The 17251-nt window shown below is 42.9% G+C and overlaps 2 protein-coding genes across 3 annotated transcripts in view; one reads left to right on the top strand and one right to left on the bottom strand.

Moving 5' to 3' along the window:
• The window catches only part of ggt5a (gamma-glutamyltransferase 5a), a 14972-nt gene extending 11914 nt beyond the window's left edge, over positions 1-3058 (top strand). Inside the window, exons 11-12 of the mRNA XM_017466892.3 lie at positions 1-79; positions 261-3058. The exon at positions 1-79 is cut by the window's left edge and continues 29 nt beyond it. Coding sequence (XP_017322381.1) covers positions 1-79; positions 261-410 — 229 coding nt within the window. The 3' untranslated portion in view covers positions 411-3058. The remainder of the gene's footprint in view (positions 80-260) is intronic.
• Positions 3059-3365: 307 nt separating this feature from the next.
• Positions 3366-16328, bottom strand: LOC108264903 (glutathione hydrolase 1 proenzyme). Of its 2 annotated transcripts, XM_017466885.3 has the most exons (14): positions 16120-16280; positions 15898-16013; positions 13746-13910; positions 12225-12355; positions 10777-10866; positions 10365-10557; positions 10048-10208; positions 9633-9782; positions 6897-7033; positions 6315-6502; positions 6044-6171; positions 5633-5745; positions 3996-4109; positions 3366-3672 (listed from the first exon to the last, which is right to left on the bottom strand). In XM_017466885.3, exons 2-14 carry the CDS (start codon positions 15963-15965, stop codon positions 3526-3528), a joined length of 1785 nt encoding a protein of 594 aa, XP_017322374.1. In that variant the 5' UTR covers positions 15966-16013; positions 16120-16280; the 3' UTR covers positions 3366-3525. The 2 variants fall into 2 exon arrangements, 1 of the variants encoding a protein (XP_017322374.1); XR_008396383.1 differs by having other exon boundaries at positions 3534-3672; positions 5605-5745; positions 15898-16328.
• Positions 16329-17251: the final 923 nt, after the last annotated feature.

The raw sequence follows: 17251 nt of genomic DNA, 5'->3' as shown, positions 1-17251 counted from the left end.
AACTCTGAAAGAGTCCATCAATACACCTGTCGTATACGTGGACGGAAAAAACCAACTCAGTTTTGAGAATACACATGAGGTACTGAAACCATCGCAGTACACACGGTTATATCAGCTGTCCATGACACTCACACCGGCCACTGACACGTTTATCAACCACTCACACTCCTTTCTGAGTGTTTAGTCACTGATTTCAGTGTTAGACTGTGCTTGTGTGTGTGTGTGTGTGTGTGTGTGTGTGTGTGTGTGTGTTTTCTCAGGATGTGATTAAGGCTCTTCAGCAACTCGGTCACTCCGTCACAGATAAACCATATTTCTACAACTCGGTTAACGCCGTGTCCAAGCACGAAGACGAGTGTGTTAATGCCATTTCTGACAAACGCAAAATGGGTGTACCTGCAGGATACTAAACACCACACACACACACACACACACACACACACACACACACTAAACACCCAACACTAAACACCACACACACACACACACACACACAAAACACCCAACACTAAACACCACACACACACACACACACACACTAAACACCCAACACTAAACACCACACACACACACACACACACACACACACACACACACACACACTAAACACCCAACACTAAACACCACACACACACACACACACACACACACACACACACTGAACACCCAACATTAAACACCACACACACACACACACACACTGAACACCCAGTACTAAACACCACACACACACGCGCACACACACACACACACACACACACACACTGAATACCCAGTACTAAACACCACACACACACACACACACACATACACTGAATACCCAGTACTAAACACCACACACACACACACACACACACACACTGAACACACACACACACTGAATACCCAACACTAAACACCACACATCTAACACTAGTATAGACCTAATTAGTCACACAGTTAACCTCAGAGTTATAAGTATGTGTTGTAAGTGAATATAAGAATGAGATATATTGTATATGTTGTTTATCTATATGTATATCTCTGATATGTAGAATTAAATAGACTTAATGTCTTATGTTTTATTTACATTTATTTTACTGAAGTTATTATGAAGGTCTTTAGTTTGAGATTTCTTATCCTGACGTCCCCTCACCCTGACGTCCCCTCACCCTGACGTCCCCTCACCCTGACGTCCCTTCACCCTGACGTCCCTTCACCCTGACGTCCCCTCACCCTGACGTCCCCTCACCCTGACGTCCCTTCACCCTGACGTCCCTTCACCCTGACGTTCTCTCACCCTGACGTCCCTTCTCCCTGACGTCCCCTCACCCTGACGTCCCTTCACCCTGACGTCCCCTCACCCTGACGTCTCCTCACCCTGACGTCTCCTCACCCTGACGTCCCCTCACCCTGACGTCCCTTCACCCTGACGTCCCTTCACCCTGACATTCTCTCACCCTGACGTCTCCTCACCCTGACGTCCCCTCACCCTGACGTCCCTTCACCCTGACATTCTCTCACCCTGACGTCCCCTCACCCTGACATTCTCTCACCCTGACGTCCCCTCACCCTGACGTCCCCTCACCCTGACGTCCCTTCACCCTGACGTCCCTTCACCCTGACGTTCTCTCACCCTGACGTCCCCTCACCCTGACGTCTCCTCACCCTGACGTCTCCTCACCCTGACGTCCCCTCACCCTGACGTCCCTTCACCCTGACGTCCCTTCACCCTGACATTCTCTCACCCTGACGTCTCCTCACCCTGACGTCCCCTCACCCTGACGTCCCTTCACCCTGACATTCTCTCACCCTGACGTCCCCTCACCCTGACATTCTCTCACCCTGACGTCCCCTCACCCTGACATTCTCTCACCCTGACGTCCCCTCACCCTGACGTCTCCTCACCCTGACGTCTCCTCACCCTGACGTCCCTTCACCCTGACGTCCCTTCACCCTGACGTCCCCGCACCCTGACGTCTCCTCACCCTGACGTCTCCTCACCCTGACGTTCTCTCACCCTGACGTCCCCTCACCCTGACGTCCCCTCACCCTGACGTCCCTTCACCCTGACGTCCCTTCTCCCTGACGTCCCTTCACCCTGACATTCTCTCACCCTGACGTCCCCTCACCCTGACGTCCCTTCTCCCTGACGTCCCTTCTCCCTGACGTTCTCTCACCCTGACGTCCCCTCACCCTGACGTCCCTTCACCCTGACGTCCCTTCTCCCTGACGTCCCTTCACCCTGACATTCTCTCACCCTGACGTCCCCTCACCCTGACGTCCCTTCACCCTGACGTCCCTTCTCCCTGACGTCCCTTCTCCCTGACGTTCTCTCACCCTGACGTCCCCTCACCCTGACGTCCCCTCACCCTGACGTCACTTCACCCTGACGTCACTTCACCCTGACGTCCCCTCACCCTGATGTCCCCTCACCATCACGTCTCCTCACCCTGACGTCCCTTCTCCCTGACGTCTCCTCACCCTGACGTCCCCTCACCCTGACGTCCCGTCACCCTGACGTTCCCTCACCCTGACGTTCCCTCACCCTGACGTCCCGTCACCCTATAATCTTCAATCTGACATTCTCTGAACCAGATGTTCCCTCACCTAACCCTTTCAGAACTTCCCTTAATAACACACAAGATTGTTTCCTATTTTATTTCAAATCCATGGTGTGTGTGTTACTGCTCATGAAGTGTTTACAAAACCGTCTGGCAGATGTTAAAGATTGTGTATCTCCAACAAGTGATCATTGTAGAGAAATAAAGCACTGAAGGGCTGTGTTCCAAACTCTCGCACTGGATAGTCTTCTTACTGGAATTCATTCTAACGAGTACACGTGGATTTGCATTAAACCTGATGTACAATTACATGCAGTGCATTATGGGTAATACTCCCTCTGACATCTCCAACATCAGGAGGTCTGGTTAGAACAGAGCCTGTGTTCTACAGTGTAGCGTCTGTGGGAAAAGCTAGACTTCAGAATGTAATAATGTTTGTCTTTAACCTACTGTTCTTATTTTTTATTTTATTTAATTATTATAAATAAATAAACCATACAGAAAGTTCCTACTTACTCCAGATGTACTCCATCAGCCACGACATGTTTCATTTCATATCACATTTCACATGACTTCACTTTGATTAGAAGCAAAAACAGACAATTCACCAGTCTGTTCATTTTCACGCTGATTTTTGTCTCTTAATATAAAAATGTATTCAGTCTCCATGTGTTGTATTTCTCTTCTACGCTTTTTTTCCAACACACAATAGAAGAAATGAAGTGAGATCAAATGAAAAATACAGCATTCAGAAGGAATGTAAGGAGCACAATCCGGCTGTATATGAACTGAAACAATAAATAAAAGAAGCCACACCATCCATCTTTACATCCAAAAGTGTTTCTTCTTTAATTTAAGATCAAATTTTAACCCGTGTCTTCCATCAAATAGTTCAAATATATGAAATATAAACAGTATATGGAGGGAGGTGGTGTGTGTAAATATCTGTACAGATAAGAGTTGATTATTATTAAAGTTTGTTTCAGTAGCCGGCGGGATATCCTCCTTTCCGTGGGTCCGATTCAGCACAGATCTGATCATCCTGCCTCACCACGGCCTGAACCACCGAAGGAGTACCCTCCAACCACTTTATCACATGATTCTTCTGCTCTAGTCCATCTTTAACACTCTGTAATTCAAATATAGAGTAAATTATTATTATTGTTAGTGCACAAGAGAAGAAAAGAGTCACGTGTTTGTTATAATGATGCTCAGAGACTCGGATATCTCTGTGAAAGAGATAAAAGATGAGCAGTTGACTCATAAATGAATTGTTCTTTTAAGTGAATGACTCTTACAAATGACTCATCTGAATCTTTGTGTTGTATCTGTCACTTTAACTGTCACGTATCACGTGCTCTGTCTGTATCGTGTGATAAATTTATTAATCAAAACTCGATTTGATTCACTTAAACATGTGTCCTGATGCCCACTGTAATATTCCAGCCGCACCTTCTCGAAGTCCTGTTCCAGCACGGTGTCGTTGGGGTTGAGCTGGTTGTGGAATCTGGGTTCCTCTACAGCTCTCTTCAGATCGTAGTTAAAGAACAGAGTGTTCAGGATCACCTGTGACCGAGAGGAAACGATTCACTGTGTGGCCTGTGTTCATAAACCTCTATAACAACACTTATTACTGTGTTCATCAGTAACAGTGTTTTATAAACGTTTTATAATCTCAGTAACACACTCACTGACCATCTGTTATCAGACTGACGGAGGAACTCACACTGTTTTTCCAGAAGGTGGATGCAGGGATGAAATAAGTACAGATCATTCAGTAGGTGGATGATTATATGACAACTGTTATCATATGGGTGGATATAAAGATGTAGGGATGGATGGATGAATAGACAGATGGGATGGATGGATAAATAAATGGATGAATAAATCAAGAGATGTATGTATGAATGGATGGAGTGATGAAAAGACATGGATAGTTGGATAAATAAATGAATGGATGGATGGACAGATTGATGGACTACTGGATAGATATGGATAGACAGATAAATGCATGGATGGATGGATGGATAAATAAATGCATGGATGCACAGATAGATAAATGAACAGATGGATGAATGAATGGATTGTTGGATAGATAAACATGGATGTACAGATGGAAATATTTTTAATATGTTGTGGATGAAGTGTGTTAAAGCGTCATGAAACACTAAACTACATTTTCTGAGATTTTAACAGAGGTATTCGTATCACACATCATAAGAGACAATCTCAGCATCTGTTCATTTTAATTGTAGGAGAAAACTGGTTAATTCTAGCTACCATTACAACACTCCTCCCATCCGCACTGCCTCCAGTTTTGTTATGTTTTCCTCCATAGTCACGCTAGGGGTAAGGGTTTAAATAGACAGGGCAGAGGACCTGCACTGCTATCTATTGTGTCTCCATTTAGCCCTGGGGATTCAGGAGGAGAGAAGTCTGCTGTCTCATCTGCAAACTTTGTCACGATCCATCTTTTTTTTGAGTGCTCTGAAGTGTCATATCACAGCAAACCAGTGACTACATTTCCCATCCTGCACTGCAGCCTACAAACATGGCCGCCATGGACTGCAATTCCCAGAACACTCATTCATTCTAATAACGCACACCTGCATCCAATCTCACACACTCACTCACACAGTATAAAGAGACTGTTTTCTACGATGTCTTATTAGTGTTATCACTGTACCAAGCGATTATACCCTGTTCCTCGTTTTGTTTCATGGTTCTTGATCTTGTTCTTGTTTCTCATTCTCGATTCTAGCCTTGCCATGTTTATGCCTGTTTGCCAATCTCTTGACCCTTTGCCTGTTTCTTGACCTCACTATTGTCTCGTGCTTTGGATTTTTCTCCCTGTCTCTCTATCATTAAACTTTTATCTGCATTTGCATCCATCCTAACCTTCAGTACAAGGAATACGTGACATGAAGGCTCGCCCCCCCTTCCTCTCCTGCCTTTCTCTGCCACGCCCACTCCCCCTCCCCAGCCATGCACGCCAATTTAAGCTGCATTTTTCAAAAACATTGAGCGGTAGACTTGAGCTGAAAGAGGGAGGTTTCATGACCTTTTAAGGTTAAAGCTGTGTGTGTTACCAGAGCCGTTGCCGTGGTGATCTTCGTCCCACCTGCAGCTCCCACGACCATTTTAACTTTGTTGTGTTTGTCGCAGATGATGGTTGGGCTCATGGACGAGAGCGGCCTTTTACCTGCACACACAGTGGACATGTTACAGTGTTCCTGCTTCATATCACAATCATTTACAAAACTTTTATTACAATATTATCACAATATTAGATCAGTGTGGCCAAATGAGCATACGGTAATGTAAAGGTACAGAGCTACATCATCAGCGACACTAACTACAGATTACACTGAAGATTAATAACGCTACGTGTGATACATGTATTGTAAAATATTGGACGACACATTATCACAGTTTATCTGTCTATATAAAACCTTCTGTGTCTCTGAAACAAACCTGAATAATTAGATAAAATCTGTTACCTGGCTGGATGAAGTTACTACGAGAAGGAGGAATGCCGAATGCGTTTGGGATGTTTGGAGAACTGAAGTCATCCATCATATCGTTAAAGATGATTCCAGTGGAACGTGACATCACTTTAGAACCAAACCTGCACATAAACATCATCAGGACTTTATATAGTGTGCTCTTACAGGCTGAGATAAGTATGGTGTGTTCTGATTGGTTGAGAGCAGTAAAGTGTGTTCTGATTGGCTCAGAGCTGAACAGTGTGTTTATTTATTTTGGTCTTACTGCAGGTTGATGCTGCTGGTCACAGCCACGGCGCTCCCATCCTCAGCGATGATGGACAGGTGAGCCGTCCCATGATCCTCAGAGTTAAAGTATTCCGGCCCATAGAAACTCTCTGGGTGCGTGGTGTTATCTGTGATCTTACTGCGGATGTTATCGGCAAAGTAGTCTGAGGTCATGTTGTGGATGAGCTGAAGAGGGACAGAGGGAATGACGAACTCGATAAAGTGACAAACCCAATGGACTGGATCGAATGGTTCATCAGACCAGTCGTATGGCTTGTGGTCTAAGGGTTTTAATAGTTTCCCACTCACATCTTTAGTTCCTGTTTGAGGCAAAAATGGAAGATAAACTTATAAACGTGGTTTCATACTAGTTAGCTTTAGAAGCTGTATATAGTTACTACTCTTACTGTAGGTACATTGGAACCAAAAAATGCTGGAATGGCCACACCACAAGCATAACAGAAGCTGTTGTTACACGCCCGCAAGAAACAAGTATAAACAACATGAGTGACTTGCTACGGTGAACGTAGTGATACTGATGAACAGCACGCCCATGATGTCAAAATAAACACTGTCTCACGTCAGTGATGTTGAGGTAGTGAGGATCTCCCAGCCTGCTCCTCATAGCGAAGGCGAAGTGGAAAGCCTCGATGATGCGGTGATACGTGAGCGTCTTCTCCTCTGTAGTCGACACACTGCGGTGTGAGAAATTATAACCTGCACAGAGGAAGTTTAAGACTTTTAGACCACCACCATGATCATCATCATCATTATCATCATACACTAGTTATAAGCTTTCATGTAACCTTCATGTAATGACAGCGAGCGCTAATGAACATCACAAGAAGGGGCCGTTTAAGTGGAATCTTCTCATTCAAATGGAGCGCTATTTCTCACTTGCATTCATGTTAACTATTTATCTATCATGAGCCAGCACTAGAAATAATGTTTATAGCTACATTGCAAACAAATTTGGCTACTGAATGAAGATGGGGCTCCATTATGCTCGAGAACCATTCATGGAGCTCTTTGAGTGTGTGGTGGCAGCGTAAGGCTGGCCAGAAACACAGTGGGTGGTCGGCCTGCTACCCCTAACGTCGGGTGAAACCCAGCTCACAGCGTATCTGAGGGCAGGGGGCCCCTCTGTGTCTGAATTTCCCCCTCCACCCCATTCTCAATCAGTGCTCATCGGAAATTAGGGTCTTCTCTCCTAAAGCCTCTCCTCAGTCACAGGCTCTGATTCAGCTCATTCCCTCCCCAATCTCTCCTTCCCTTTCCAAATCTTATGAGGCAAAAACACACCAGAAAACAACCTCATTTTCATTCTCCGCAATCCATGGAGAGAGGTGATCCCTGTGGCTTTGGTGACAGTGATTCCTGAGGGGGAGGAGCTGGGACCGGAGGGACTGGTTCCCATCTTTCCTTCCAAAATTGCAGAGGTTACCAAGATGCAAAGTTTTCTGATGTGTTTTTGCCTCTACCTGGGTGCACTAATTTCACAGAGCACCACATTGAGATGCCCCTGGGGTGGTTATATGCAGCTGACCCTACCATTTGCCTGATCACAAAAAAAACAGGTGGTTCTGGAGGAGCTCACAGACATGCCCTGTATGGGTATAATTGAGGAGTCCCACAGTAACTGGTCTAGCTCTGTGGTCCTGGTACCCAAAGCAGATGGTTTAGTCTACTTCTGTGTGTACGTTAGAAAAGCCAACTGCTCAATTAGTTAGGAACAGCTTGCTTTAATTAGACACTGGATTTGACTAAGGGGTATTAGCAGATCTTTTTGACTCCAATGTCTTAAGAAAAAACTGACTTTTCCACTCTGTTTGGGTTACACTAATTTGTCATCCTTCTTTTAGGGTTGTTCACGGCTCATGGACAGAATCCTCCACCCACACACTGCCTACGCTGCTGCTTATTTAGATGACATTATTATTTAGACTAATGACTCGAAGAGGCACATTCAACAGTTGAGGGCTGTCCTGAGATCCTTAAGATGGGTGGGACTTACAGGTGCAAGTGAGTTTCTGGGGCTAACTGGCTATTATCGTAAGTTTGTGCCTAATTATTCAGACATCACCAGCCCTCTGATTGACCTCATTAAATAGTGAGTGCCAGATCAGGTGCAGTGGATGGAGCTGTGCGAACAGGCCTTTGCTTAGGTGAAAACTGCCTTTTAAGGTGGACCACTCTTACATCATCCTGACTTCTCTCTCCCCTTTGTTTTACACACTGATATATCCGATGGGGGGTTGGGGATTGTGCTGTCTCAGGAGGTGGGGAAGGAGGAGTGCCCAGTGGTATACATCAGCCGAAAGCTCTCAGTGTGAGAGAGCTATAGCAAAATCGAGAAGAAGTGCCTAACCATCAAGTGGGTAGTCCTCATCCACTGATACTATCTTTTGGGAAGGGCCTTAACCCTTTGTTTGGACCACCCTCTGCTCCAGTGGCTCCACTGCCTTTAGGATGCCAGCATGTGGATCACGTGTTGGTATCTTGCACTTCAGCCATTTAAGTTTGAGGTGGTCCACAGGCTGGACACACATATGGTGAATTTCCTCTCTCACCTGCGGGGGGAGTCGGCTGCAGCCAAGCACTGTTTGTGAATGGAGTGTGGAGTCTGCATGGAAGAGACTTAATTCCAGGAATGAACATACACTTGTGTGTAATTAACATGGTTCTTTATGTACAGTGGGTCCGTTGCAGAGATGGAGAAAGACGTACCAGAAAGCATGTGGAATGAGCTGAGCTACCAGAAAGCAGAAATGTATGCATGTGTGTTTGTGTGGCGTTTGTCATTAAACCAACAGAGCACTGAAAAGTGCCCATATAAAAAAGAGAGAAAATAAAAGAGAAAAAAGTTAAGCTCCAAAGCCTGCCCCTCGTGTCCTCACACCTACCAGGGGTTCCATAGAGATAGTTATCCACAAGATAACTAGTGAGAGTTAGCTGGGTAAAGTTAGCACAATCCTGATTTGTATGTAAACTATTATAAATCAATTCTAATTAAAACCATAATGTTATGCTAAGCGGTACGACAAGACTAGTGGTGATGCCACATGATCAAGTTTGCAATTGGATAATGAAATTAAGTTACAAGGCTTTTGATCCACAACATTTATCCTTCAGACATTCTGAAGCGTGTGTCTCAGGTCTCAACTCCTCCAGCTAATAATGCTAATTAATAAGGTCTGAGTGGCTAACAGTGAGTTAGCATAACTGCTGAGAAAATCTACATGGCTAATACAGATGTTTTAGAGCCTTCTAATGTCAATTTATCTCACACAAAGGAACACACGACATACACACTCACCGTTCACAATGTTGAGGATTAGCGCTAGCACAGGACCACCAGATGGAGCATCTGGAAAATGCATGGTGTATTCTCCTACATTTATCTTCAGTGGGCTTTCATTCAACTCTGGTGTATACCCTGACAGGTCTTCAAGTGTTATAACGCCACCTGGATCATCCCAAAACACCATGAACAGATTAGCATACAACAAGAGGTGATTAGCAATGAGTATTAGCCTCTTAGTGTATGTAAAAGTATGCATTAGCATCAGTACTGTAGTGAGTGTTAGCATTTATACTGTAGTATGGATTAGCATCTAAACTGTAATGAATATTAACATGCATCTCAGTGATTGCAGGGTATTTTAGCATTATGCTGCTAATAACAAAGCTGGTAGCATGTTGTAGACTTTAATAGTTAAACACTGATGGACCTGCAGCCCGGATGTCATTCACTATCGTTTTAGCCATGGAGCCATTATAAAACACATCAGCTCCTTCCTCAGCGATCCTCTCGTAGGTGTCTGCTAGCCGTGGAAATCTGATAGTGTCGTTTTCCCTCAGGACTGTTTTGTTGGAATCACAAAATACTTCACTGTAACAGAGAATAAATACAGTTAAAAAACATTGCATGTTTATTTAAACAAAGCTCCATTATATTTGATTCTCAATACATAGGCAGCCTCCTCCTGAATAGAACACAGGGGTGATGATGTTTTGACGTGTCCATGATAGTGATATTGTTCCTCACCACAGTGCTGGATCAGCCTGAATGGCCTCCTGGTTATCCCACATGGATTTGGCGAGAGCTCTGCTGACTCGGATGCCGTCACGTGCCAGCTGGATGCTCGGTTTAAACAGCTCCTTCCACGGCAGGCGGCCATGACGCCGGTGTGCCAGTTCATAGCCACGGAGCTCACTGGGGACCGCGATGGACAGGCCTCCTGTTTATTCATCAAAACACAACAGACATCACGTCTAAAAACCCTTTTGGGAGAGACATCATCTTTATGATTCTAAAACAAATGAGGCAAAATCTAATTAAACTGAATCGATAAGAATAAACTTTATTTTGCATTTTGTTGGTGAAAATTTGAAACGTTGGTTTACATTGTAAACACTTTTTGCTAACAGGATTTCTTCATGTTTAGAATGTTCAGCACCTTTTTGAGCGAGTTGTGTGCTGTTGCCGAACATGTCACGTGATGCGTTTTGGGGAGCCATTTCCTTCGCCGTGATTGTCTCCACTTTCCCTAAGAGAGAAAAACGGAAATAGTGCACTTTCAGCGAATGAACTCTCAGTGAATTAATATTGCACTTATCTATCCTGAAGAAGATTTTCATCTCAGTCAGGCACAGTGGGAGAATGGATTGTCAGGTGGATCAGTACATTTTCAGATAGATAGATGAATGGATTATCAGATAGTGTAATGGTCTGCACTTATATAGTGCTTTTACTCTGTGTCTTATTCACCCATTCACACACACACACGGTAGCAGAGCTGCCATGCAAGGCGCTAACTTGCCATCGGGAGCAACTTGGGGTTCAGTGTCTTGCCCAAGGACACTTCGGTATGTGGAGTCGTGCGGGCCGGGAATCAAACCGCCAACCCTACGATTAGTGGACAGCCCGCTCTACTACCTGAGACACAACCGCCACAGCCACAGCGCTGTAACATCCAGCACGTACAATTCCATGCCCAGATGACTAGATGGTCAATTGTAAACATCTTCTTAAGTTGTTGTGCTTATTTCGTGTTTAAACACATAAAGAGCATATGGACCTTGACTTCCAAGCAAATCCGTACTCCTGCATGCCATTTCTTGAAAATGAGTGCAGGTGAAAAAGTCTCTTCTCGCGCCTGGTTACCGCCCACAAATATCCATAAATGGTCAATGCAAATGACCTCATACCTATGTAACTGTGGGGTATCCATATTCATTTTGACAATGGAGAGAAAAGCAAATAAGAGGAATATTGGGGAATGCAAATAGCTCTATATAAAACTTAAATCAATATTATAATAAATTATATTATTATAAATAAATTTAAATAATAAAAACGGATTAAGTTTGACATTAAAAAACAGGATGATCGGTGTAAATTGTTATTATTTTGTCTTCTGGGAAAAAATATAAAATTGATCTTATGTAGCTTGTGAAGGGCAGTAAATGAAAAAATAAGACCTTTATACAAAATACTAAGAATTTACATCCGATCATCCTGTTCAGAAGTAAAGAATGTGAGGGACTCGTGAACAACTCATAACATAAACACACTCGTGGATCACCCAGGTAACGACACACAGTGTTAAGAATAAAGCGTGTGTAAACTTTTGAAATGGTTCATTTGTGTAAATTCAGTTATTATTGTGTCTTGTGGACTATACTATATGTAAACATCTGCTGTGTGAAATAACTTCTTCAGGGTGGAACCAAATGCAATTTTAATGATCCCTCTTATTTATTTATTTATTTATTTATTTAAGTTATAAACATTGCAGATTTTGCAAGGCATATGCAAACTTATGACCTCAACTGTAGATAGATTTTCAGATGGATGGATGGACAGATAGATGGACAGATGGATGGACAGATAGATGAGTATCACCTGTAGTGCCGTTATAGATGATGAAGAAATGTCCTCCTCCGATGCCAATGCTGTGAGCGTTAAACAGTCCGACGCACAGCAGCGCTGTGATGGCGGCGTCCACAGCAGAACCATTTCGTTTTAACACGTCCCTGAGACACACACACACACACACACAAACAAACACAACAACAACAACGTGATCGTTACAGTCTCAGAGGAAAAACATATTTGACTAGCTGAAAGTACAGAGGCTGCCCTCTTACATAGGTTGGTAGAGGAGTTTGCTGGCATGAGGGTGAAGCAAACTGGAGGAGGTTCACTAGTACCTGGAATGAGTGGTGTCAGGAGAGCTTCAAGGTGTTAAAAGAAAACCTACCATTTCCCCAGTACTTGCTTATGTGGATTTCTCTAAACCCTTCATCCTGGAGGTGGATGCAAGCTACCAAGATTTGGGAGCAGTCCTTTCCCAGGCGCAGGAAGGTAACGTAAGACAGATTGCATACAGCTGCAGTCTGAGGCCCACTTAGTGCAATATGTCCAACTAGAGCTAAGTCCACTGCAGGCAGATGACCCAGTTATTCGGGAAGTTCTGGGATTTTGGTGGAAAAGCACCCGGCCAGGGCCTGATGAAGGGTGCCAGATGTTCAGGCTAGCTTTGACGTTGCTCCACCGTTGGGACCATTTGTGGAATTTTATTTTTTCACCACCGTCGCCTCTGACTATCTCATTATGGATAACTTAATATATTTTAAATTTATATTCGGAATTGATATATTTCTGTAAAGCTGCTTTGTGACAATATCCATTGTTATAAATAAAACTGAATTGAATTGAATTAATGAGTATCCCGAGTTCATGCTGCAGAAAGAGTATCGCATTGCGTGGGAGGGCAACACCCCAGAAGAACAATGTTGTAATCCAGCACACAACATTGTAGACCCACTGGTCTGCCAGGAATTCCATGGCAAGCACCCGGAATGACAGCCCCTCACCCCAGAGGTAGACCGAAAAGAAGTTCAGCTTCCAGAGTGAGGTCTTTGGGGGGTTCTGTCACGCCAATGCCGGAATCCACCGGAAACTTCACTTCCCAGAATACACCGCAGGCTACAAACATTTCCACCAACACTTCACTCCACCAGCATGCTCATACTCCCCGGAATACTAATCATACACAGCTGTTTCCAGTCACACACTCACACTATATATACAGGAACTCTCACAAAGTAATGCTCAGAATGCACTTACCTGACTTACCAAGTCTTTTGTTTCGGTGATTGTTATTCTGGTTTTTGATCTCGCCTTCCAACTGCATCTGTCTCGGACTCTGTCGCGTGTCAGCAGTTCACAAATACTTATCTTTAAACCGCCCAAAAAATCAGGAATAGTAAATGCCCCTCAGTGAATAACTAAACCCGGACTGGGTGATATTGGGTTTAATGTAGATCTCTGGTGATGTAGTGAAATTTGTGACGAATGACAGGATTAATGACTAACAGGAATTTTGATCATATTGTGAGTGAAGGTCGTTTTCTGTCCTACCTGCCGATCTCAGAACATTTCCCAGCGTCGGCTGCTACGGCGGCTTTGGAGTAGCAGTGATTTGAGATGTTGGTATCTTTATATATCCACCATAAGAGCAGGATGAGAAAAAGTATCACAGTAATGAACACCAGGGAAACACTGATGGACTTCTTTACCTTGAGTCTGTTCAAACACAACACAAAAATGAATAATGTTATTACAGTAATAATGTCACTATATTCGTTTTTGATCATCATAACACAATCAAAAACACACTTTAACGTCTTCCCTGACTGTTCAGCGTTCAGTCTCAGTGTCTTAATGTTTTAAACTAAACTATTTTCCAAATTTTGAGTTTTCCCCGAGTGAAAGGATCTCCAGCCGGAGGAACTGTAAATGCTCAGTGCGAGACGTGACAAGGTGAACTAGCTGTTATTACAGCTGTAATTATGTCCAGGCCTCAATTAAAGGTGTAATTATCAGTGTCTGGGTCATTTACTTAACAAATCACCATATAATATCGATTACAATTAATGAATCTCAGCCAGTAAACAAGGCTCTGACTTTACCCCTGCGTGTGATGAATATATCCGTAACGTCTGGTTGCATAACACCTGTGTGTGGACCTCCTTCAGGTAATAGCGTAGTCCCAAGAGAACTACATCATCCATTTTACATTAATGCTGCACCTGGGACCTGGGACCAAAGAACCCTTCATGGTTCTATATTTGACCTTTTATTTTATTTTATTTTAAAAATCTAAGAGTGTTGGCAGCTAATGATCTTTTTTAATTAATTTAAACGTTTAGTCAGCTCTGTTCGAGTTTAGCTAGCTAAACTTACCAAAAGTTAATCTGGGTTTGAAAAAACACCTCAATACAAGCCATCACAGAAATTCTTATGGTTTCCACGACAGATGCCATTATAAACCATCTGCTAACCATTAAAACCATTACCATTATCAGTCCTTAATGGTATCAACTAGACATAACATGCAACCAATAGAAGGCAACAAATTACCAGTAGAGACCCATAGGGACCATTAAAACCAATACAATTCCCATTATAACCATTAAAACCATTACAAATTATATGAGGGTTTCTATTGGGGTTTTTTTTAGCAGGGTATTAGCCTAATATACAGCTATTTATCTTAAATCATTTAATATATGTCAGGACAACTCCGTCCATGAACTCAGTTTCCAGAACACACCACGGCCTACAGACATGGCCGCCCCAGACTACTGTACACTTCCCAAAATCCATCACCGCAAATGTTCTTGTGCAAATGCTCCACTGAACGATTTAAAACTAAATCCATTCATATCCAGCGTGATACATGAGGCTCCTTATGTCTATAATTGTACAAACCATTTTTATTGTAAGATATATTGCAAAGATTGGTAGTGCGGGGGGGGGGGGGGGGGGGGGGTAATGGAGTGGATAATGTCCACACATCAGAAATATGTGTGAAATATTTCTCACAAAGGCTGAGATAAAAGGGAAATGTTTTGTTAGTTCCCAATGGCCAAAAGTTTCGAGTTTCACTTCGGTTTTTCTTGTGTGTTTATGTATGTGTGTCAAATTATGTCTGCCCTAATACAGCCTCTAAATATCCTATATTACACAATAACCTGCTCTATTACCCTGATAGAAACACACACACACACACACACACACATACACACACACACACACACATTATGAAAATCTGGAAATGCCCCGAGTCCCTCTACACTTCGACTTCCACACTGTTTATAGATAATGAAAGCTAGGTGATTGTGTATCAATGAAAGTTACATGTACTGTGTGTAATAAAACATGCTGTAATGTGTAAAAAAGGATCAATTTTAAAAATCTACTTTTATTTGACATCTTTAAAAGTTCCTTTGTAAATGGACCCTTTGTCCGTCTTTCTTTCATCATTTGTTCACATTGATATTCTAAGCTGTAAATGATCGTTCTCACCAAATAAACAATCAGTGCATTTACTCCGTAATGTAACCTGACATGCAGAACTTTCTTATCCTTCCACTTTTCATACATTTCACTCACTGGTCCAGACAATTCCCTCTTATTTACATTTACCTTTCTGCCTCTGCAGATCTCCAGAAGATAATCAATAGCAGAATCAGTTAAAGAATCTGGAAAAGTGAACTTGATTTCCTACCTCAGCTTTCTTCTCCCGGTTTGTGGACCAAGTAACCATTCCTCAGAGCCATCAGCTTGCCCCTGCATTATTTCCCCTCAGTGTCACTATGGTTGGTCTTCACAATCACGATGGAGCTGAAACAGAGTCAGAAACCAAGTCAGAGTAATAGGTTCCTTACTACTAAACGTTCTTCAGCTCTTCTTCACCCTTTTCTTTCTTTCACCCACGAGTGCTACTTACTGTTTTTACACTGCACAAAAAAATGAAATGAAATCAAAACCTCATCTAACGTGTATCTCTGGCGCACAACAGAGATGTACTGTACAAAACTAAATGGCACTGTAATACCCACATTACTGTCAAATCCTGCCATCTGCAGTTGGAAGAAATGTACTATAAAACATTGTAGATAAGTGATGATTGTTGTGCGGCCAATAGCGTCATACCGTTCGTGTGTCAGTCGGGGTTCTGCTTGGTTTATTGCACTTTCTGTTAGACATGTCATTGCAGTTGCTCTGCGGCTGATCTCCAGCATACAAATGCCTCCATGCACATCAGTCTACAAATATGAAACTGAAAATACTACAATACACCAAACCTGTACAAGAATTTTCTGTAAATATACAACAATTAAAAAAAATACCCAATTACTACAGTCATTCAATCTACTCAAAAGACTATTTCATTCTGCCTACTGTAGACAATTTTTCCAAATTTAACTCCCACATCTTAAGATAAGATAAGAATAGAGGTTTTAATTGGTTTAAAACCTCTATTCTTATCTTATCTTAAGATGTGGGAGTTAAATTTGGAAAAATTGTCTACAGTAGGCAGAATGAAATAGTCTTTTGAGTAGATTGAATGACTGTAGTAATTGGGTATTTTTTTTAATTGTTGTATATTTACAGAAAATGGACAGGGTGGATGGCTTACGAGGTCGTCTCCCAAAGCAAGCAAATAATCTTCTGTCACCAGGAAGTGGTCACTGATGAATCACAGCAATGGAGAACAAACTGTCATATCACAGCAAACCAGCAACTCCATTTCCCAGGATGCACCACCAACTACAAACATGGCTGAAGAGGACTACACTTCCCACACACACACACACACACACACACACACACACACACACACACACACACACACACGTTCACCTTCTCCAGAATTGTAATCACACACACCTGTTGCCAATGTCATACTCACTCACTCTACGCTATATAAGAGACTTTTCAAACACTTAGTCTTTGCCAAGTATACGCTCAGTTGCTTAGTCTCTGTCGTTATTCCAAGCCTTATATCGTGTTTGCTTTTCTGGATTTGGACTTTGTTTACTCTGTTGACCGATTCTCTGCCTTGCCTAGTTTACGTC

The sequence above is a fragment of the Ictalurus punctatus genome, chromosome 5 (assembly GCF_001660625.3).
Source record: "Ictalurus punctatus breed USDA103 chromosome 5, Coco_2.0, whole genome shotgun sequence".
Lineage (NCBI taxonomy): Eukaryota > Metazoa > Chordata > Actinopteri > Siluriformes > Ictaluridae > Ictalurus > Ictalurus punctatus.
The sequence above is the reverse complement of the archived record's forward strand: the minus strand, read 5'-3'. Positions and strand labels throughout refer to the sequence as shown.